General features: G+C 39.9%; 1 protein-coding gene across 1 annotated transcript in view; it reads right to left on the bottom strand.

The window, feature by feature from the left end:
• dnah9 (dynein, axonemal, heavy chain 9) overlaps positions 1 to 23,649 on the bottom strand; it is a 157,204-nt gene extending 133,555 nt beyond the window's left edge. Inside the window, exons 1-13 of the mRNA XM_067489060.1 lie at positions 23,260 to 23,649; positions 19,840 to 20,036; positions 19,596 to 19,754; positions 17,558 to 17,688; positions 17,198 to 17,409; positions 11,170 to 11,403; positions 10,879 to 11,046; positions 8,168 to 8,284; positions 7,932 to 8,082; positions 4,663 to 4,777; positions 4,423 to 4,491; positions 1,814 to 1,940; positions 1,263 to 1,409 (exon numbers count right to left, since the gene is read on the bottom strand). Of these exons, the coding sequence (XP_067345161.1) occupies positions 1,263 to 1,409; positions 1,814 to 1,940; positions 4,423 to 4,491; positions 4,663 to 4,777; positions 7,932 to 8,082; positions 8,168 to 8,284; positions 10,879 to 11,046; positions 11,170 to 11,403; positions 17,198 to 17,409; positions 17,558 to 17,688; positions 19,596 to 19,754; positions 19,840 to 20,036; positions 23,260 to 23,610 (2,178 nt within the window). The 5' untranslated portion in view covers positions 23,611 to 23,649. The remainder of the gene's footprint in view (positions 1 to 1,262; positions 1,410 to 1,813; positions 1,941 to 4,422; positions 4,492 to 4,662; positions 4,778 to 7,931; positions 8,083 to 8,167; positions 8,285 to 10,878; positions 11,047 to 11,169; positions 11,404 to 17,197; positions 17,410 to 17,557; positions 17,689 to 19,595; positions 19,755 to 19,839; positions 20,037 to 23,259) is intronic.
• Positions 23,650 to 24,545: the final 896 nt, after the last annotated feature.

Below are 24,545 nucleotides of genomic sequence, written 5' to 3'. Positions count from 1 at the left end.
TTTACACATGAGACAATAACAACCCAATGACTTTGGTAAAGCACTTAAATTTCAATGCTATCAGATTTAAATACTTAATTCCTTAATTCAGAACCAGAAGCCGATGCTTCTTTAATTTACACGAATAAAAATGTGACTGGGAGATTCTAATATCTAAAACTGATGGTTTTACAAGAGAAGACCTGTTAGTGTCTCTGTCCATTCTGGTTGTTCAGATGGCTGATGTGCCCAAATAACTTCTAGTTATGTTTGCTAATGCACTATTATGAGTTAGTGTTAGATTTGAATTTTCAAATGCTACATACACTGAAATGAGCATTGCATAGTACATTTCAAATGGGAAATCTGAACTCAGGGTAAAACTAAACCTACATTAAATATGGAAAGCAGTATGGTAAACATTGTAACTAACATATGTAACTTATATCTTACATATTTGATATATCTAACATAAATATTGAGCAACCACAAAAAATAAAAAAGTATTTTCTGAGAAGGGTGATAACCAAATATGTTTATCCATACTGTTCAATTTTACATATCTGAAATATACATACTTAATGTATTTGAAAATATGAGCAGAGGAGGCTACAAAGACATAAAAATGATAACTGAATACCTGATTTATCAACTAATACATCCTACAAGGATCATGATTATCCAAAGCAATTTAATTGTCTTTTTAAATCTCGAGGGCCAAAATAAAAGACAAATGGAAATATATCTTTACCTAAATATCTTGGCTGGATGATGAAAACCATACATCAATGCCAATTACATATGCATTCTATAATAACACATATAAGTTATTAACTTGTTTCTTAATACAGGTGACTGCATTCATTGCATTATGGTGAAAAGGAAAACTGAGCCAGTTCCCACTAAAAACATGTTGCACCTTAACAGATGACTGCAACAAAGAAGCTTATACTGCACTGAATCAGTTAAGGGACAGATAATGCCTAAAAATTGTAGCAACTCCCCTAACCGTAGCCCTTTATATTACTGATTCTCATAAAATATTTATTATTATGCTCATTAAAGTAAATTTAAGTATAAGACAGGCACTATGAATGTGGCAATATTTGGTCTGGCATATTACATAACATTGGCTATGTTGGTCCTTAAGTGCAACTTCAAAATTATTTCAATCCATTACGAAAATAAATATAAAAATACAGCAAAATTTCAAAAGGCTAGAAGGAAATGTGGAAACGTGAACAATCATAAACTCAGCCACGTTTTACTGTATCCACACCAACCTTGTTATATCGGGTCACAGTAAGCTCCAGGTTGGCCACATATTGCCAGAGCTGCCCCCTGGTGGTATAGATCTGCACTGCAGTTTCTGGGATCGCCTCAGTCTGTCTGGCCTCCAAGTACCTCACTTCTCTCAACACCGAAGCCAGCTGCATTGGGGGGGGGGGGGGGGGGGGGTTAAAAGAGACACATTTGGAGACATATAATCAACCACATTGTCAAATTAGGGTTTAGTGCAGGATATTGACAATGTTTAAAATCTAATACCTTTATTTTTATGTATATTGTCTTTCATTGCATTCACCATAACACAGGACAGTTTGATCCCAAATTACTGACCCAACTCATTAAAAAGAGTGTTCACTTTATTTAAGGATTTATGCAATAAGTGTAAGACTGTGGATGATAAAAGACATAACCAAAATAATAAATCAATCAGACTCTGTCCACAATCAATCAGAGAAAAAAATTGCAGTGTGCTTTACAAACACAAACACAGCTTGACACAGTCTGTTGTTGACAGTTTTCTAACATGTGGGTTTAATGTAAAAACCTGAGGGTTGAAGTTGACTGAGATCAGCTGAGTTGCTGGGTCTCTGCTGATTAATGGCAGGCTGAGGTTGTACTGAGAACTCTCGCCCACAGTCTCTGTCCATGTCTCATACAGACCGGTGCAGTATCTAGAATACCAAAGAACAACATCTGCGATCACAATCAAGCACAAAATATCATCACAGAAAAAGAATTTCTAGCTTTACTGCCAGGGTATAACACTGTTTCACATCGCATTAAAAGGATTGAAGCTTTTATTTCACAAGGCCACAGGCGTAAAATAACTCACATCGGCAAATTAACATAAGCAACAAAACAAGCAGCTAAAAGGCATATGATTGAGCCATTTTACCAATTCTCTGAGTTTGTAAACAGAATGAGAGGCATTGAGTCACTCGTCCATATCAAGCAGACAATAGGAGCAAAGGGAGAGGTAGCAGTGAAGAAGGTTAGATGTAGGTGTGGGAGGAGTAATTGCTGATTCATCAGCGAAAGGCTGTAAACAGACAATATGTCCGGGCTCTATACAGCTATATCAATCTGTAAACAGACGTGATTATGATGAGAACGTCAGTGTGCACAGTGTGCTCCTTATTGGATTTCTGCTGTGAGCTTCATTTCCTGATAGTGGGACTGCAGACACAGAGGCAATCAAAGCCTTTGGTCATGGCCATAAATCACGGTGCATTGTATCTTTGGGGGTAATGAGTGAGGATGCCCATACTGCTCATGACTGGACTATGTATAATAATGTTTGCGTTCATTCAAGGCAGAGGCCGTGATTATTACAGCATAACAAGAGCTCTAATTTGTAGTAAATTGAGGGCAAAGAGCTGGCGTTATTCATCATTCCATTACTGTGGGTGGGGGGGACATGAAGTGAAAGAGTGATATGAAGCATGCAAAGCACAAAGAGTGGGCATCTGTCCTGGTGCATTTGAATGTATCACTGTTTATGCACTATAATGTGCATAGAATTCCTTAAGGACCTGTTTGCATACATCGTGCCCACGCATTTAGTTTACCATACTGTAAAGAAAATAAAGGTACAGTGTGTATGTTTTGGGATGTTTTTTTACAATAAATAAATTCTAAAACTTATCTTAATGTGAAGAGCTCCTGTGTTCCAGACTAACTGAACTGGCTACAGTGCAGACTAGATATGTTGGCTTTAATGGTTTCTGAGTAAGGCTCACACTTTTAGCTAATCAGAGAATTTCAATTATTTCTGTTTTGGAGCATTGTTATTTATTGTAATTTCCTAAAAATAACTTCCTGAAGTGTGTAGCAGAAGGTAACAGGGAATAACAGTGTAGGTGAAGGGGGGTATGGAGCTGAGTGGATGGACATGTTTATACCTTAAACTGATTGGTTAAATACCTAAACCATCTGTACTGAATCTCTTTTTTGTAAGTAACCAAAAACCTGAAAAAACCCAGGTCAGAAACCAACAGGTATTAGTATTGTGGTTTACCTGCTAATTATGATTTCCATTTCCACATTCATTAATAATAATTAATACTTTAATCACTTTCATCAACTATTATTATTATTATTATTATTATTGTGATGAGAATGCAACGTTCTTTGTCCATTAAACCTGCTTGAATTATCTTGTAAGTCTGTGCATTGAGTTCTATTGTTGTCCAAAACCCAATAAAAATAACAGCCAAACAAAAATATGGTTGATTATTAATGTGCTTTTAATCATTTTTGAACAAAGATTAAATGTTGGATTTATTGTTGACAACCTGATTTATGAATTATCAATAATGTATAATAATAATAATAATAATAAAGTATTATAAAATGACCTTTCCAAAAAAACATTTTTTTAATTTGTCCTCTGAGCAACATTTTAGCCAAACAAAACAAAAGGTGTGCAAACACCCAAAGTAATAAAATCATCGTAGATGATGGATGTCATCCTCACAAGATGACAGACCTGGCCTCACATACTATCTGGCTTTTTTTTGCCTAATCTAAAACCAAAAGTCATAATTCTTGCATTACCCTCAAATTAAGCTATTACTTTACGACTAATGTCAAAAGTGTTACAATATAGTCAATTTATAACTATTTATACGTTTTGCTGCCCTTTTGTAAGAGCATCTCTCTATATCAATATATCTGTGGCACAGTTCAGTTTGATTCCATGGACCACAGCATTTTTCCCCAATGGGATGCTTTTTCTTGCAGGTTTTGATTTTAAGCGGCATCTAAAAGGCATCAGTGAGCAATAACAGAGCATGTGGGATTATGGGAGCCCTGTGAAATAATCTGCAGAGCAGTGCCACAGTAATGAGAACATAAATCATGGACAGAGCTGCATGTCCAGAGGGCCTGCTTCATAAATGTTATACACTCAAATAAAAAAAATCATTAATTTAAAAACAATGTTGGCGTGAAATTACTGGAAGAAAACAGAAACTGAGCTAACGTCTGATTCGTGTTATTGACTTTCATGGTATTTACAGTCCAATAAGGTAACATCTCATTCTGTCGCTCAGTATTCTGTGTAATCTTCTTCTCTGTTCTTTTATTCAGTAATGCATACATCTAAACATGATGACATATAGTTAAATACACTGAGATAAGAGCCACACATACCTGTCCAACAGTTGCATCATGTCCTCATATTTCTGGATGACCCTGGCTCCTTTTGCAGAGTCCAAACATCTACAGAAGATGAAAGTTTACAACCAATGCTAAGATTACTTCAAATGTTTGCAGTTGCCAGGATATAAGTATCGTTTTTATAAGAGCTGTTTACAGAGCAATTGATTCATACTGAGACCATTCAAAATGCGTGTCCACAGCAAAATGATAGAGACAACATAGGGGACTCACGGATAGGTAAGGTGTCGGAATTTAGAGAACGGGGTCTGGATGCGTTGCTGTAGCTCCTGGGCCCATCTTAGCCCCCCAGCTACTGACGGCATATTCTTATTCACTGGTGCTGAACCTGAGCGTTACATTACTTATTATGACACAGACATTTACAACAAAGTCAGTAAAAAGCTCGAGCTAAAAAAGACACTATTTCATCAGAAAACATATAACGTTCCAATTAAGGCAGCACCAGAGTACAGTGCACTAAGACATTTTACAAAGATGCCATAACTGTGCCTTGGAGTACTGTCATACTGTTATGGAATGTGTAGAAATCTGACTACGGGCTGGTGTGTTACAGTCTGTGGCAGCTGCTTCTCCCTGTACAGAAAACAACTGGTAACTAAAGTCAGGAGAAAAAGGCTTAATCTAGAAATTGTTAGAGGCATCCATCCATCCATTTTCTGTAACTGCTTTACTGGTTCAGGGTCATGAAGGGCTGGAGTCATTCCCAGCTATCATTGGGCAAGAGGCAGTGTACTTCCTGGACAGGTCTCCAATCCATTTCAGAGCCAACACAGAGAGACATGCACAGACAGCCAACCATTCACACTGACATTCACACCTACGGGCACCTACGAGTCACCAGTTAACCTAGCATGCATGTCTTTGGACTGTGGTGGGAAACCACTGTGTTCCACCATAAGAGCTACAATGCACCTTGGCATTAATTCTACAGGTCTTTGGAACTCTGCTGCAGAGATGGATTTTATAATGGTGGTGCATTGACACAATGCACCACCATTATTGACACAATGTATGCCAGTCCCATTTCTCTGCACTTGCTCTAATTCGAGCCAAACACACACAACATAAACCTCATGGAATTGAGGCAGTGTGGCTTGTGGAGCCTGGGCTACAGTTGCTCTCTACCAAATGCAAGACAAGAACTAAATGGGACTTTTATTGCTTACATTTTGCATAATGACGGGCTATTCTCTTAACATAATGTTTGGTATGGTGACTTTCAGAGAAATGAATATTACTAAACATACTACAAACACTGAAAAAGAGTTACAGTTGGTCTAATATGTATATATGTGTTTATACTGTCTATTCTGTCAAACACAAGAACATCAATGAAACAAAAGCACAGTTCAGTTCAGCAAGTTGATTTGCCTTATTATACCAGAAAAAGAAAAACTAAAGACTAGATTTTATTCCAGGGTCCCGGTATTGTGTGCGCTCTCTCACTGATTGGTTATATTGGTAACCTTGATAGAACTTAGTCAAATATCAGCTTTTTTTTAAGTCTTTTTGGGTGAAGCACTAAAGTAATTCCAGCAATCTCTAATTTTAAACATTTGTGTTTTTATCTTCATACACAGTCTTAAAGAATTTACCATTTATATAATATTTAGTGTATTTTAAACATCTATTTTATTCACACAAAGTTTAGATTTCTCCATTTTTATTAGCAGTCAAGTTTATTTCAGAAGCCCCTACTCTGACTGGCTGGGGGTTTGTATTTTATTTTCAACCACAGTCAAAGGGCAAATGACCTAATGTATAATGAATATTCTCTTACACATTACATTACATTACAATGGAGACTGGTGGAAACATAAAAAGAGTAAGACAGTAGTTATACCAAGATCTATAACTTGATTTTAAACCTAAATGTGGAAAGGAAGAGGCTGACTTAAGTCTTAAGTATACTTAAGTCCTGAATACTACCAGGAGAAGCTCACAGACACCACAGACACCAGAAAGCTGTTCTCCACTTTCAAATCACTCATCTACCCACCTCTACTTCCTCCATCCACCTCTCTCACTGCAGACTTTGCCGGCTTCTTTACTAATAAGGAGGCAGACATCAGCTCACAATTCTCTCCTCCAGATGATGTCATCCTGCTAACTTCTTCCAACACTGCATCGCTCTCCTCATTTTCAAATTCCGACCCGTCTCTCTTCTTCCATTTCTGACCAAGACCATGCAACGAGCAGTCTTCAATCAACTCTCAAACTTTCTTTCCAAGAACAACTTCCTAGATGTCAACCAGTCTCACTTCACTCCACAATGGTCCCTCCACAGAAACAGCATTCCTGACTGTCATGGAATCTCTTCGAGCTGCAAAAGCCGCAGGTCAGTCTTCCATCTTAATCCTGCTCGATCTGTCTGCAGCCTTTGACACAGTGAATCATCAGATCCTCTTGTCCACACTCTCTGTCTTGGGCATCTCTGGACCAGCTCTAACCTGGCTTTGTTCTTACCTATCAGGATAATTCTTTAAGGTATCCAGGCAGGGGCATGTTTCTAATTCTCATAGCCTCTCTACCAGTGTGCCACAGGGTTCAGTTCTTGGTCGTCCTCTTTTACCGTCTATACTACATCCCTGGGTTCTTGAATCTGCTCAAATGGCTTTTCCTATCAGTGTTATGCTGATGACACACAGCACGTCCTGTTCTTTCCAACGGGAGACTCCCCTGTCTCATCACACATTTCTGCCTGTCTCTATGAAATCTCTGCTTGGATGAGAGAGAGGCATCTTCAGCTCAACCTCTTCAAGACAAAAGTTGTTGTCTTCCAAACCAGACCTTTAACACAACATCAGCATCTGGACAACACTAGATCTACAGTGATTGTTCCCACTAAGTGGGCCAGAAATCTGGGGGTCATCATCGACGAAGACTTTAAGGACCACATCTCCTCAGTCTCTAGAGTATGCAGATTTGCCCTCTATTTTCTTTTTTACCCTCTGTTAGGTGCAATTTCTGTTTATTATTGCAAACAAAAAATAACTTTGGTGAAATCCTTTATATGAATGTGTGAATCAGCAGGGACCAGCTCTGTCCCAGTTCTCAGTACAGGAACACCAAGAATTCACATAGCACTGCTTTACATCTGCCCCTTTCTGCGCACATGGCACCAAGATGGAGAGGGCTGAAACCCCAAGGTCAGTTAAGATGACGTTTGGAGCTCTCATCGTTATGTAGTTCGATCAACTTTGAAACCACGTTCAATGATCCCATTGGAAGACACATTTTACATTTTACAATGCATTCAGCTGCTTTATATCTAAAAATCGACCATTTCTCCGGGGGGGTTTCGTTCCTGTGCAGTGAATGCAGAATTCGGTAGACAAGCCAAACTCAGCACAATCAATTTAGCTTACCCATACAGATGGATGTACATAAATTCCACACAGTAAACCATTGCAAAATGAACTAAACAACACACCTACACACAAAAGCCTATGAAACAACACATTTGTTCTTACGCTTACCCAGTGCCTCCGCAGCTTGAATGTGCTTATTGTAGAGGACTTTACAGCAGTCTAGCTCCTTGTCAAATATGGAGACAAGGAGAGGGTAATGGTCCAGAGCATCTTTAGCCATCAAGGTGCGCTCCAGCAAGCTTCCAAACATATCCAGAACCTGCAGACATCAAATAAGCTGAAGGGCTTTAATACTTAAGTGTGTACCTGTATGTATAACAAAAAACGGGATTAAGTTTTCAAACCTTAAAGGCATGCTCTAGTCCAGAGGCCTCATCAAAGGCCTGGCAGAAGATGGCTCCTAGTTGTCGGTCTGTATCATCTATTTTCAGTTGGAACTCCCTCACATCTTCTTCAAAATCCTGTGGGGGACATAGCTCAGCTAGACCAACAACCAAGCACCACACAGCAACACAAGCTAACACAGAGTCACCACATCATACACAGATATCATACCATTTTTCACATTTCACTGACCAGAGAAATCCAGCAGAGAACAGTGACTGAGTCCTACAAGCAGAGTAACTTGCTTTTCTCGCTCCAACGTAGAAAAAACTTTGTTTAAGCAGCTAGGTAGCACTAAAAGGTAGTCTTCTTTTCCTTTGGGCTGTTCCCTTTCAGGGGTCGCCACAGCGAGTCATGTTCCTCCATCTAACCCTGTCCTCTGCATCCTCTTCTCTTACAACATCCATAAATCTCCTCTTTGGTCTTCCTCTAGACCTCCTGCCTGGCAGCTCCAACCTCAGGATCCTTCTACCGATATATTCACAGTTTCTCCTCTGAACATGTCCAAACCACCGTCCAAAACATCTAACATGAGCTGTCCCTCTGATGTATTAATTCCTGATCCTGTCCATAATCTAATTTCTGTCCATCACCAGAGCAAACAAGAAGGGGCTCAGAGCAGATCCTTGATGCAGACCCACCTCCACCTTGAACTCCTCTGTCACACCTACAGCACCTCACCACGGTCTTACAGCTCTCATACATGTCCTGCACCACTCTAACATACTTCTCTGCCACTCCAGACGTCCTCATACAATACCACAGCTCCTCTCTCTGCACCCTGTCATACGCTTTCTCTAAATCTAGAAAGACACAATGAAGGACCAACTGCCTTTCTACTCTTCATCCTCTTTAACATCCTCCTCACTTCACTCTTACTAATCTTTGCTACTTCCTGCTCCACACCAGTGACCTCTTCTACTCTTCGTTCCCTTTCATTTTCCTCATTCATCAACTCTTCAAAGTTCTCCTTCCATCTTCCCATCACACTCCTGGCACCTGTCAATACATTTCCATCCTTATCTTTAATCACACTAACTTGCTGCACATCCTTCCCATCTCTATCTCTTTGTCTGTCCAACCTGTACAAATCCACCTCTCCCTCTTTAGTGTCCAACCTAGCATACAAGTCCTCATATGCTCTTTGTTTGGCCTTTGCCACCTTTACTTTCACCTTACGCTGTATCTCGCTGTACTCCTGTCTACTCTCTTCAGTCCTCTCAGTGTCCCACTTCTTCTTAGCTAACCTCTTTCTCTGGAAACACCCCTGAACTTCCTCGTTCCAACACCGAGTCTCCTTGTCCACTTTCCTCTTTCCTGATGACACACCAAGTACCCTTCTACCTGTCTCCCTGATCACATTAGCTGTAATGGTCCAGTCATCTGGGAGCACTTCCAAACCACCCAGAGTCTGTGTCAGCTCCTCCCTGAAAACTACACAACATTCTTCCTTTTTCAACTTCCACCACTTCATCATCTGCTCTGCCTTTATCCTCTTCATCTTCCTCACCACCAGAGTCATTTTACACACCACCATCCTGTGTTGTCTGCTTACACTCTCCCCTACCAACACTTTACAGTCACTGGTCTCTTTCAGATTACAACATCTACACAAGATGTCGTCCACCTAAGAGCTTCTACCTCCGCTCTTATACGTCACCCTATGTTCCTGCCTCTTCTGGAAGAAAGTGTTCACTACAGCCATTTCCATCCTCTTTGCAAAGTCTACCACCATCTGTCCTTCTGATTTCCTGTCCTGAAAACCAAACCTGCCCATCACATTCTCATCACCTCTGTTCCCTTCACCTACATGTTCACTGAAATATGCACCAATCACCACTCTCTCACCTCTGGGGATGCTCTGCATCACTTCATCTAACTCACTCCAGAATTTCTCCTTCTCTTCTAACTCACATCCTACCTGTGGGACATAACCACTCACAACATTGAACATCACCCCTTCAATTTCCAGCTTCAGACTCAACCTGTCTGATACTCTTTTCACCTCTAGAACATTCCTCACCAACTCCTCTTTCAGGATAACTCCTACTCCATTTCTCTTCCTATCTGACCCATGGTAGAACAACTTGAACCCTGCTCCTAAGCTTCTAGCCTTGCTACCTTTCCACCTGGTCTCCTGGACACACAGTATGTCCACCTTCCTTCTCTGCATCATGTCAATCAACTCTCTAGCATTCAGTGTCATAGTCATAACATTCAAGGTCCCTTCTCTCCTTCTATGACTTCGTACCAACAGTAGTCCAATTTCCATCTGTACCCTGTAGGTCAACAGCACCGGTGGCGGTCGTTGTTAACCCGGGCCCCGACCAATACGGTATGGAAGTCATTGTCACGATTCGCTTGTTTAATTTGGCATGTATTTTACGTCGGATGCCCTTCCTGACACAACCCTCTGCATTTATCCAGACAAGAAGACACTGGCTTGTGCCCCCTTGCGGTTGCATTTAGCATTAAAAGGCAGCGTTGTTTGAAAAACTATTTTCTCCAACAAACACTGGGACGACCATGCAGCGATGGTGTTTCCCAGTCTCTGTCTAGTATCATAAAAGCCAGCCAAACCGACCTTAAAAGTTGCCCCCCAAAAATGTATTTTGCCTGTATGAAATTGAGCGAAACCCTTTATGCACCCTGTGATCGTAAAACTCCATACCCTGTTGCTGAGATCCAGGCAATCATAAGGCTTCTCTGTAAAGACTTTAAAAGTCTCTACAAATTTTTGGTGGAGCAGTTGGACCTGCTGACTGAGGGCTCGGCCTTGGATGCCTCCAATCTCCAATTTCTCAAGCTTTAGAAGGTCCACAGCTGTTAATAGGATATCCTAAGATAAAAGAATAGGGCAAGAGAGGCAATCAAAGTCAACTGCAGGATAAGTGCAAAACATGTACGAATTTAATATACTGTATGTTTCAGTTTAGTATCTCAACTCTGTCACGAAGCTAACCTTAATGGTCCGGACTCTGTTAATAAAACAGTCAAGTCTAGAGAAAACTAAAAGTGGGGAGAAGTCCCAAGGCTTAACCAGGCTCCCATTCTTCTTGTACTGGGTCAGATTGGCCCTACGCTCCTCGTATGTGTCCCTGAAGAGCTGCAGGATGTCCAGGCTGGTCTGCACCTTAAGGAGACTCTCTGAAACCTCTCCCCTCAGAACTTCTTCTGGAACTAGATACACCCGGGCCTGGTATTGAAGAGCAGTAACAGGTAGGTTAGTGGCTATACACATGTGGTATGTTAAACTGCATTAGGAAGCATGATTGCAACCCATTAACATCAGTGTTTTGTAAATTAAAAAGAGTGTATTACCATGTGAACTGTTATGGTTTAAAGTGGAACTCTTTGACAGGATTCCCCTTTTTTTTAAGCTAATCGCTATCACACAGCTTTGATCCTACGATGCTCGTCCCTCTTTCAGTATATTGTCATCTACCTAACATGAGTGGTCTCAGCCCAATGCAATTTCTTTCTTCTATTTTCAACTTTCAACAACCTGTGACAATCACATCCTTTTATTTTAAAGAAAAAGCTAAATATCATGCTGGTGAAAATAGTGAATTGGTTGAGAACTATTTTCTAGGAACTCTAGAAATACCTTTGGTCTAACAGTAAGCAACAGACAGGCAACCAAATTCAAACATTTCTGACAATGTTTCCAAAAATGTGTAATATCATGTAGATAGATACCACTTTCACTAATGTTGATGTTTACCAGCCAGTTCAGTCAAGTTTTTCCAGAACCTCAAATGTGTATTTGCTCAAATATTCAGGAACACTACCACATTAATGAAGCATGTCTATACTTTCATTGAGTATTCCAGCAACATTTATCAATTGGAAGTATTTGTTTAGAATGTATATGTAATAAACTGCCATCGCTGCTATTACAGAGATAATGTCCACAGTATTATGTAGAACTGTAAGCTAACAGGATGCAAACATTCATTAGTATAGTAATTAAAATACAGAGAAAAATATGTATTCCTGATGACATCTGGTCACAAACCACAACCTTTTCTGTTTGTATAGTAACCACCTGTCAGCATATGGTGATTTAGCTCAGCTCCACCTTTACCAACAGTGATGTTTGACCCTATTTTATCACTGTAAGTAAAATGAAGATAATCTGCTCAGAATCTTTACTTCAATAAAAAGTAAAAACGTTTTTAAGCTTATATTTGCACTTAGTATCGGGTTTGGGTTTGTGTACTTCCACCACCTCTGCATACATCTTACTGCATACGGTGCTGTGTAGAGGCTCTGATGACCGACAGTGTTAATGGCTTTGTACACTGTATCCATATACAGTGCATTACCTACTATACATAGTGATGGTTTGTGCTTATTATTTTTATCCAATACAACAACAACATAAACAACAATAGCAATAGTTGTCGCCGTAATAAAGTTAACACAAGCCTCCTGTCTGAAACCAAATGTCCCAGCTGGGTGGAAAAATAAACATATTAAGATGAACTGTTGTTATCCTGGCAGTCCAGTACAGGGGTCCAGTCCAGTCCTCACATTTAAGTGGCAATTACTAGCTTGGCTGAGGTTGAAAAGAACAAGTTTCTACTCGAGGCTGAGGGGAAGAAATTCATCCAGCTATTCGCTACCTTCATCGCAATGTTCCCCCTGCTGCCTCTTCACTAGCAGCAGCATAAACCTGAAACTGCAGATACTAATAAAGTCACACTGCTCAGCTGTAGTTTACTTCTTATAGTAAGTTGTTATGGTTGCTGGAAAATATTTAAGCTGCAAGTATACTTTTACTGCTTCGGAGATATTAATTTCAGGGTCTAGACCCGAATAGAGCTGTCATCTTGTGAGCCTGATTTAGTCACGCATGATCTATTTCTTTTACATCAACCAGGAGGGGCTACAGACACATTATAGAATAACAATTAAAGCAAGGAAGCTTTTGCTTTAACTGCAGATGTTGTACTTTTTTTTAGCCGGTGCAGAAGCTAACAAAAACAATAAGTGTTTAAAAATGCTAAAATCAACAAAACAAGAATCAGTCAGAAAAGTCTACTCTTGACCTAAGTTGACTATGTTGGTGTTAGAAGAATAAGGCTGGTTGAAGAGTGTAAAAATCAAAAATATAAAAATGTGTTGTTGAAAGTTTGTGGTTGTATTTTGAGCCCATCAGCTGTTGCCCTCCTCAGTGTTGAAGTCTCATCTCCAGGCCCTAGTTCGGCGGATCCTGGATGTCTCCCGTTGGCCTTGGTGCACTCCTGGTTGTTTAAAACATCTGGAAGTCGAAGGCTGCATGTCTAACTCTCAAAAACCTCTGGGTTTTATAGTTATTTCCCTACAGGTAAGACTTCACACCTTGACACTCTGAATACGTACTTCCATCATGTGATCGTCAGCTACCATACAGACACAGCATTACAGATGGCTTGATCACCTCGTGGCATAGAGCTGATACCTACATATCTATATCTTTATCAAATCCTAACATTAGGTCATGTCTCCCCATACACAGTTTATGCACCACAGATTTGTTAATTACTATGATCCCGTCATTATATTATTGTCAAGGTAATTCCCCTTTTCTCTAGCTGTCAGTGTCTGCACAGCCTCCTTGTTACTTTCTCATTCCAGCATTACACACATACAGTTCAGCATTAGGAGAAGTCTGATTACACATAACATTTCAAATGCTTTTAACCATTTTTCTTAATTATCTTGATATTTGATACATTTTGATACATTCAAAAGTAGTCACACATCTATATGACTATATTTCTTTAATGATTAATCTTGCTCATATATTTTCTTTTAAGCAATATGTCCAAATCAACCTCTATCCCCTCATACTGTCAGATCCACAGTGTTTCTTCCCTGCATTCGGGGTCTTATGTCTTCTTTTGTTATGTCATCCCAGGCTTTAGAGACACAAAGCTGATGTAGTCTGGCTCTTTAGTAGTAGAACAGGCTTTTCATGGTTTACCTAGGTTGTCTTTTCCTCTGAGCTGGTTTTGGTTAAATTCCTCTGTTACCATGATAGCTTCTCTCAGGCATACTTTGGTTTTGAGGCCTTAAACACTCTCTCAGGTTACCATTGATTTCCAATTTCCTGGCCTCCTTGACATTGTCATCATCTCCTATTTAAAATATCTAAATGCACAAGCAATAAAAAGTTGGGACAATGTGTAAAAGGTAAATAAAAAGTGAATGCAATGATTAGCAAATCTCATCAACTCATATTTTATTTACAATCGAACATAAACATATGAGATGTTGAAACTGAGAAATTTTACCATTTCATGCCAAATATTAGCTCATTTTGAAATTGATGGCAGCAGCACATCTCAAAAAAGTTGGAACAGGGTGATGTTGACCATTGTGTTTCATTACCTCTTCTTTTAAGAACTGTGTGTAAATGTCTGGGAAGTGAGGAAAACAGTTGCTGGAGTTTAGGAGAGGAACGTTGTCTCATTCTTGTCCGAAGCATAAGTCTCGCTGCTTAACAGACCTGGGCCTTTGCTTCAGAATTTTTCATTTTATGATCTGCAAAATGTTTTCTATTTGTGAAAGGACTTGTGAAGCCATGGTGTTGTGATGGATGCAGTATTTGGTTTAGCATTGTCTTGCTAAAATATATGCAAGGCCTTCCGGAAAGACACGGTGTCTAGATGGGAGCATATGTTGCTCTAAAACCTCTATGTTATTTTCCGCATTGATGTTGCCTTTCCAGATGTGTAAGCTGACCACACCATAGGAACTAAAGCACCTCCGTACCATCAGAGATGCAGGCTTTTGCAGTGTCCGCTAATAACAAGCCGGAGGGACCCTCTTCTCCACAGGACACAGTGTCTATGGTTTCCAAAAGAACGTCAAATTTGGATTCATCTGACCAAAGAACAGTTTTACATGTTGCCCCAGCTCATTTTAAATGACCTTTGGCCCAGACAATACGGGAGCAATTCTGGATTGTTTACACAAATGGCTTCTTCTTTGCATGAAGCAGATGTTGTTTATTGTGAATAAAAAATGGTTTAATGAGATTTGGAAATCATTGCATTCTGATTTTATTTACCTTTTCACATCTTCCCAACTTTTTTGGAATTGGGGTTGTAAGGATTTTGTAACGTACATATATTTATTTCTACTTTGTTTGAATCTGTGGGAATACTATAGCGAAATTATCAAAAATTTAACATGACTGAATTATAATGTTAGACTATAACTATAAACTAACTGTTACAGGATTAGAAATTAGGACACCGAGCTTTGAAGAAACGTTTGTCTAATGTAGCGCTAACGTTGTTGTCGCTGCTAGCTACTGTTCGCCAGACCCGTTAGCTTGGTAGTTAACAATATTATCAATAAACTATATAGAAATGAAAAAATACTAATTTTTACAAAAGCATACCTACTCAGATATTTGTATAAATGTGATGACGTTGCCATTAGTCAATTATTTAATGTCCACAGAAATGTCAGCTCCAATTCTCACCAGTTTTTTGCCTCTAACCTTCACATAATTACTTCCCTCCAGAGTTCACCTGCAGAGTGTGTTTTACACACACACACGGCATCTGTGGAAGGTTTCACTCGACACCTGTTACAAGTTTTTGCCTCATAACCAACTAAAACAGCAATAAGTCCATGCTGTTTATTCATTTGTGGATAACTTCATTAACTTCATTCAAAGGTTGTTCCCTTATAAATGTATTTTTTTCTAATGTAATCTGTAATAGTTAAGGAATCAGTGAGGTTTTACGAAAAGTATGTGTAGAATTAAGTCAAAATCAATTTACTCTAATACTTTTTTTTTTTTTTAATATAAGGGCTTTTTCAAATGGAGAGCTTTTATATGTTCCAATTTTAATGTTTCTTAATATAATGACAAATTAAAGAATGTGGATCCAAAACACCTTTGATTTTATTCAAGTCATAATTTAAGGACAAATTATGTTAAAGATAAGATAAGAAAAATAGTTGACAAATAACAAAACAAGCCCAAATATTGGAGAACAGCACACACAATAGAAACTGGAATAAAAGTGACTGACGAAATCGTTTCACATATTAGGAAATGGATTTGGGCCCATTTACTCTCCTACAAGAAATCGATTAAAAGACCAATCCCATTCGTCCTTACACCTACACTTTGAGAACTTTGTAATTGGTTTCTTCCTCCGAATTCATGTACTATAACCAGATGTGTATGAGGTAAGTCAAATACACTGTAGACACTGGCCCAAATAAGTATTTTTCCACATAGCTATGGAAAAGGAGTCATTATAATCGGTAAATTCGACCTATTATCACAAAGGCATTAACATTTGGACAGTCTGGGTGAGCTGAATAATTAAAATGTTCAATGAGATTTGTACTTGCAAACAAAACTCAGTCAACTCAGCCAGTCTGGCAGAGTCTGGGCAGAACTCGATTCCAAACAGGATTACTGGTTTGTCTCCTGCTCCTGGGCAAAATCAATTAAAGCTGCTGTATTATGTCTACTGGATTACTGTTCCTGATTGGTACTTAAACACAACACAATACATTCATAATCCAAACAGAGTGAGAGGAACATTAGAGCGGACTGTGACTAGGGGCCTACACCTCTATGTTGCCCCAGGCCCCTACTAAAGTTTATTCAAGGACTGGTGGCTGATTGGTCTTTCGTTGGAAATGTTTTTTAATAAACTATACTTTTTTTTGGCAGGAGAAACTGAGGTTTGCTTCAAATAAACATAACAAAAAGGATCCGAGCAATGGAGAGTTTGATAGCACGACTAGTAAAAAGATTCATGCCTGAGCAAAGAAGGAGAAGCGTTTCCCACCCACAGACGGTGACACAGACAGAAATTCATATAAAAAAACTATACAGGTGGTCACTGACAGGGCAGTTAAGAAACACACTACAGTAAGAATACTTAGCAGCAAAGGTTTACCACAAAAAGGAAAACGGGCCCTTGGGACTGGGTATCACATGACACAGAGAAGAAACTGCTGCTGACCTGCTGTATGAGGAGGTTGCAGGTCTCTTGCAGCAGAACGATGAGGTGTGCTGGGGTGCTGTAATATCTGGAGTTGGCCCACACAAGGCACACTGTGTGCATGAACGGGCCGATTTGACTCCTGACATCAGGAAACTCCACGTTCTCCATGTCCTCAAACAGCCGCTGCAGGGGCTTCAGGTAAGTGCAAATGTCCTTTGCCTCCTCTAAGGCTGGTACGTGGAGAAACAAAGCAAAAATCTAGATAGTTCAAAATCATCTTAAATCACACGTTAGCCCTGCAATCAGGCAAATGTTACACCTCACACAAAAGTCATTACATTTCTTTTGTCAGATGTATAGATACTGTGGCGTCATTACCGGCAAGAACGTCCTGCTGCATGTTGATAAAAGCAGCGGCATAGCTGCTCTCCACAGCCTCCAGTACCATGGCCATCTTAGTCACCTTAGAAGATTTTAACTGGGAATGGATGCTCTCCAAATCTGTGCACCTTCAATTAGTCAAAAGAGGGAGGACATAAAGGTTCGTGTCACACAGAGGACCCTCTAAATAGAATCAGCTGCTCCACCCTGTTTGTAAAGCCAATTCAAACATCTGTAGGTTAAGAAGGTCAGGACCACCACCTTTCAAAGTGGTCATTCACTTAACTTTGCTGAACCATTAAAAACAAATGTAGTTAGAGGGGCCAAACAATGTATTTACTTAATTTTTATTCTGGCTTTATACATAGACACCTCTAATATGTCAACTAGGGGTGACCCCAAATAGTCAAATAGCCTGATCTGACTGCCACATAATCTAATAATTATGAAACAAGGATCATTCAATTCCAGCGGAATGTAGGTGCCGATTGAGTTTAACACAGATTTGGTTGTTTTTTTCCAAATTATCACAATATACGGAAGAGCATATTTTGGTTTAAACATCAGCCTATTAGTAAATCCAATATAAAAAACATTTTAAATAATTATTGTGCCTTTAATTAAGCGATACCCAGATGGACTTATTTTCCCCCACAAGGACAGAGCTCTCTCTCCCTCATAGCTCCATCATGATGAAACTGCATTCTTAAAATGTCCTGAATACTTCTTCACTAAACCTTATTATATTTCTTTGATATTAGCTATAATCTGCATGGTACTGTTTGTCTCAGTTTATACCACAGAGCTGCAATAGTTAAGGCACAGGAGCAGAGGAGGGGTTTGGTTAGTGCAGAACTGCAGAGGCAGACGGTGGAGATGTTAGGAGAGTGTGTGTGTCTGCCTTCAACTCGGCAGATTTGGAGAGCATAAAGTAATTATATTTATATGTGGCCAATTCCACCCAAGTGAAGAAGATAAATGCTGCTCCAGCTTTTTTTTTTTTTTTTTTTTGGTGTGGAAAAATGAATCAATGTCACAATGCAAAAAAAAAACTGTCAGCTGCCAATCGACAATAAGAGAGGCTTGACAAATTAGGTGTAGTCAGTCATAGTAGGTATAGTTGGTTACAGTCATATATAGTTACATATTAGCTGCTAATAGGCTACTAATGTTATCTTGTAGCAAGGTAACATTGTGGCTGTGTCTAAAATCACTGCTTTCTCAGAATGTCAGTACTTCCTATTGACATCACATCTTCATGAGGCCCAGCTGGAGGGCAAATGAATCTTCATTCCACCACTTTATTTTCCTACCTTCTACTTTTGCCTCAGATAGAGGCCTCATCACTCCATGCGATGCTACTCGGCTTGTTCACAGTTGCAAGCAAAGTGCATGTATGTACATGTGAAATCAATTCTCCTAACCCCTCCATACATGTGCACCAGCTCATCCCATTCCCTTTCCTTCACCGACTCTCAACAATGGATCAGAAGTTCTTATTATGCTTATGTCATAAAATGTATTCATCTGACCAAAATGTATATAGTTGGGTGCAAAGGTTTGCATCACCTTATTTTGAAATGGCAAAAACAACAAACCAAAGTTCTTCTTTTATCATAATGGTTCATGCAAATTGAGTTTGTACAAAGCGTCTTTCATCAGGAATTAATAAAAGTGCATTTGTAATTAATTTACTTAAGGGGATGCAAACATTTTCACTGATATCATTTTTCATATTTTACCATAACTTCTTTATACACTCCTTTATACAATAATTTTTGTTTCTTCTGATGACGAACGAACATTTGAACCAGCTGAATTTGCAGTGTTACTTTGTGAGGGTTTTCATACCGTTCCACTGAAATGGAACAAACCCCTAACCCTGACATAATGATATGATAAATGATAAATATAGAGGAGGATTCACTATTTCTCTATTTCTAAGAAGGAAGCAGAGAACAACAAAGTAAAATGTTAAATGTAAAATAGAAGCTGCCAGTGGACACGTTGTGTCTGTAATAATCGAGGTGCCGACCTGTTCTTCCAAAAGAGCAGCTCAGTGTGAGGTGTGGGGTTTTTGCCTTCCAGAAGAGCCTCAGAGGAGTCTTTCTTCAGGACAGCACGGATCTGATGGCTCCACTCAATCACTGCTGTCTCCAAGGAGTGGATCATGCTGGCGTCCACTGTTTCCCACCTGTAATATTTCATAAGTAAAGCATTTTAAAATGTACAAGTAATACAAACTGTACACTGACATGAACCTTTATGCCTCAGTTTACCTCTTGTCTGTCTCCAGGGGGGCTTGCTCCACTCTCTCTGATCCTGCAGGCAGAGGCAGCAGAGTCTTACCGTGGATTTGACCAGACACCACAAAAACATTGGTCTTAAGAGAGTGGACGTGACGTAAGACATCCTGGGACACTACTTGTGGCCATTCAGTGTGGTTCTTTGTGTTAGATAACAAAGGGGTCACAACCTAAAGGAGTATGAAAGAAAAATGCATTAATGAATGAGATATTAGTTTTAGTATAATGTAGTTTAAAGTCACAAAAGTAAAAATAGCCACAGTGATTGACTCTATCAGCATTATCTTACTACACAGTATAATATCCGATATTAGTGGATTAATCCTTGTTGAACTGAAGGCTTCATTTTCTTTAGTGGGGCTGTGTGGAACCTGCTCAGTACTAGTAGTAGAAACCTAATCTCATGCATGACATCCCCTGCTTAAGAGGGGGCTTAAGAGGGGGGTGTTTATTTTTGTTGTATAACACTTACTCAGTGATACGATACGTGTCGAAGTGTCCTTGGGCGAGACACTGAACCGCAAGTTGCCCCCGGTGGGTCGGGTGAGCACCTTGCATGGCATTAGTGTGTGTGTGTGAATGGGCGAATGAGAAGCAACTTTGTAAAGAGCTTTGGATGAAAACGCTATATAAGCAGCCATTTACCAAAATCTATTTCATTCTCAACTTCATCCAAATCACACAACACACACTTTCGTTCCTCCTCTGGAACTGAATGAAAGAGTCGAGGGTCCAAGGCCAGAGACAAAATACGAGATCTTAACTACGGACAGACAGACCTCTGGCCTCTTGTCAGTTTGTCAGGGTCTTGTTGCACTTCCTGTCCCTGGACTTTTATTTTGTGGCCCCTTCTCCTTACTTCCTGTCCTTGGTTCTTTTCCCCAGCTTTGCCCTCGTTGTCCCTCATTGTTTGCACCTGTTCCACCCTCTATTTAAGTTCAGTCTTCCCTTCACTCCCCTGCCAGATCCTCGTCATTGTTAATGTGGTCTCTGCTATCGTGGTCACTGTCTTCATCGCGGGCATCATTGTCGTCATTAATACCCTCACCAACTCCACAGTAGACTCTGGACTTTTGGTAAAGCCTGAAACTTACGTTTCTCGAACTCTTGGGAAATCTGGACTCCTGCATCTTGGACTTTGGTATCCTGGACTCTGTGTTTCCTGTGTGGTTTTGGTCTGAGGTTTTGCCTTTTGTTTAATTCAGTATTTTGGTCTAGTCCATAGTTATTCTCCGCTTGTTTTATCCGGGTTTCTTTCATGTTTAGGTTTGCTTGTGTGCTCTTCAGTTTGCCAGTGCCTTATGTTGAGTTTGTTTGTGACTGCCTCCCTTTAGTCCTTGTGTTTATGTGCTCTAGTTGTTTAACGTTTATCTGTGCCTTATTTACCCAGTAGCCTCTGTTAGTTCTTTCTTCTCCTAGTCTAACTTATTCCCTGACCCTTAGCTGTGTTTATTCTGGTCATTCTGTTCCCCTCTTGTTTTCAAGTTAACTCCTTTCGTGTGCTGGTCCTGTTCACCATTTAAGTCAGTCAATAAAATCCCCTTATTTGCAATCCCTTTCACGGTCTCTTTACTTGGTCCCTCCCTTAACCAAAAATCTTGACACAGGTTGAGAGGAACTTATTGCTCAGGATAAAATATTTGCTTAATGCACAGTGTGTTGTCAGTTTTGGTTTTTAGTTTCTCTTCTTACCATATTTCTTCATAATTTTGAAATATCAAGAATTTAAAACAACCTACACTCTGTGGCGTCTTATTTTGAAATATATACTGTAAACCAAACTTTGAAAATAATTCTGCAAGTCCTCTTGCCCATGGATAGTAGTTCAAGCAACCCCAATAGAAAGTCTGTTTAGTACGTCTATTGTAAGGCATATGGCCTCACCTGAATCCCATCACATGTCCCCACATGTTGACAATTTAGGGGCCATTTTATGTCCACCTGAAAACAGGCATAGCCCTGTTTTATACTTTATCACTTTCAGTTTGATTAGAAAAGCCTCAGATCCCTGCAGCATTATCCAGGATTGGACAGAAACAAGAATTAAACAAGCCTTTGTAAGTGTTACAACCCAGATCTTTACAATGCTTTATTTAGAACAGCTCCCAAGTCCTGCCAGGAGACTATGACAGGATCCTTCTTCTGAACTCAAAGGTGAGATGATCGTCAAGGTAAAACCTAAATACTTACAACAGTCTGAGTATGACAAAGAAACTGATCCTATATAAAGTCAGTCTTGCATTTGAAAATCTCCCTTTGTCTAAATACATTATGAAACTTTTATCATTATTGATCTAAAGTCTCCTTTGATAATGTACGATATTCAACATGTGCTGAAGGTCCTGTTCAGTCTTTACCAGCAGAACCACATCATCTGCATATATCAGAATACCAACGATAAAATCTGAGAGGCCTGAACCCTAAACCCAACCACCTAATCTCATCTATTAAATCATTTATATAAAGCACACGAAGTGTAGGAGAAACTACTGTATGTCTCGCAAATCAGACGTTTTTAAAACCTGTTGCTTTTTTCACTTCAGGCTTATCAATTGCTTTCTTAACTTCCTCCTCTGTCTAACTTACAGTTAAATACTCATCTATTATCTGTAACTGCTTCACTGGGTCTCCAGTCTATCTTCAGTCTAGGCCAACATAGAGAGACAACCGTTCACACCTACAGGGAAATTAGAGACACAAATTAACCTAACATTCATTTCTTTGGACTGTTGGGGTTACGGGAAACTAAATTTATCTAGATGACTCTCTGGGCGGTTTTTAGTAGGCGGCGAGTCAAAGGCATGGTACAGCCCACACATGTCACTCTTCCACTTTAAAAGATAACATTGTGTTTCTATGGAGCTTTTAGTAGGGATGATACTGTGTATGTTAGTAAAGTTTTCCTTATTCTCGAGTCCAGTTGTTGAAGAAATTCTTTAGTGTCAGTGGTTAAGATTAAAGTCAGCCCCTAGGAGACCCTGGGGTTTAGGTTTGGGGTTAGGGTTACCTACACAAAGACGGAATCTTCTAGGTGTGAGGAAACTGGGGGAACCACTCTACCAGGGCTAGGGTCTTCTTAACCCTATTTTGTTTTTGCAAAAAATCTCATCTTACTCAAATAGTTAATATAAAAAAAAAAAATTAGTCTCCATTTGTCTCAAATGTATGAAGAAAACACAAATGTGGTGTGTTTTTGCAACTTGTAGCCTATAAAGCAAGTCGTTTCTTTAAGCTGCTGCAAAACACAAACTAATGCAAACAGCAGTGTGTTTTATTCAGAGAGATCTGCCTCAGAATTTGCTTTACAAATGTGCAGTACAGTGTTCTACGTTCACGGCCCTGCAGCCCAGCGGGGATCCAACAATGATTAACACATCGTGGTCTGCTGCTTACCTCCTCAACCAGAGCGGTAAAGTGATCCAGCGGAGCGTAAGACAGGTCCCCACAGAGCAGGTTTTGTCTCATGGAATCCTCGCTGAGCGCTGTTCTGCTCCGTCTCACAAAGTACACCGCCTTGTTCTTGGAGCAGGCGGGGAAGTGCGCGGCGGGCTGCAGGAGTCCGGCCGCGGTCACAGACACCACCAGAATCCTCTGCTCGGCTTTGTCCAGGAAGTCGTGCAGCGCCTGTCTGTTCTCTTCGACGGACACGCATTTCTGCCATTTGTCCTGTTTCACTTTCAAAGTCCTCAGCACGTAGTCCGCTAAAAAGTCCAGTCGTTTGTCCACAGCAGGCGAGTCCTCCATGTCCACAGGGCGCTGAGCTGGTGTCCGGGGTCAGTCTGAGTGGATGGAGTGATTTGTGTCTCGGAATCCATAGCAACGTTGTGTTTGCATTAATCTGTGTTTGCAGTTGCTCAGGGGACAGGAGGGACCCGGATCTGACCCGGGCTAAGGGCATCACTCTGTCCTCCACCTGTGAGGCCTTTGTCTGGAGGAAAGTTGTTCTGCAAGTGTGATCATTCCTACATACAATAGGCTGCATGGAGGCTCCAAAGGGGGTAAATTTACACCCCCCCCCCCCCCCCTACTTAAAAAGTTTTTGCTTACTCTTGCTTCATTTGCAACTCTGCACATCGGCAGCTGGCACTGAAATGTGGCTAGAAACTCAAAACCTCCTGTGCACATGAGAAAGGACTTTTTCTCCCACGTCACTGCAAAATTCATCTTTATCTGGACCAGTGTCCTTCAACCTCTGCTGCACTTATGTTGCTGCACCAAAATGTTTTTCATTTCAAAATATCCTCCCTCAAATAATTAACTCAACTTAATTTGAGTTAGTTACTAGTTGTGTGGCAGATGCACTATTATAGAAAAAACTAAAGACAAAATAAATAAAACAACATTTACTTTGATCAGACACATTAAAATGCTCCTTAACAAAAGCATAGTGAGCTGAATCTGTAACTGTTGTATAGTCAGAATATGAATTTGTGACTGTCATTTTTACATTGCTGTTTTGTCAATGCAACTCTAGCATCTACATCTACTGTCTTTCTTCTACAATATTTGTGATGTCTCTGAATCTTAAACTTACTTAAACATTCATCTTACAGTGCCCATGAAGAGTATTCTCCACCTTTTGGGGGCAGCAGACAGCAATTTTCCCTAAGTTCTTCACCACTCAATGTTTTCTGTGAGAGTAGTGAAGAGGGGGAAAAAAGGTCAAATAAAATTTGGAA

The sequence above is a fragment of the Channa argus genome, chromosome 20 (genome assembly GCF_033026475.1).
Source record: "Channa argus isolate prfri chromosome 20, Channa argus male v1.0, whole genome shotgun sequence".
NCBI classification, from domain to species: Eukaryota; Metazoa; Chordata; class Actinopteri; order Anabantiformes; family Channidae; genus Channa; species Channa argus.
This window is presented reverse-complemented; position numbering and strand designations above follow the sequence as displayed.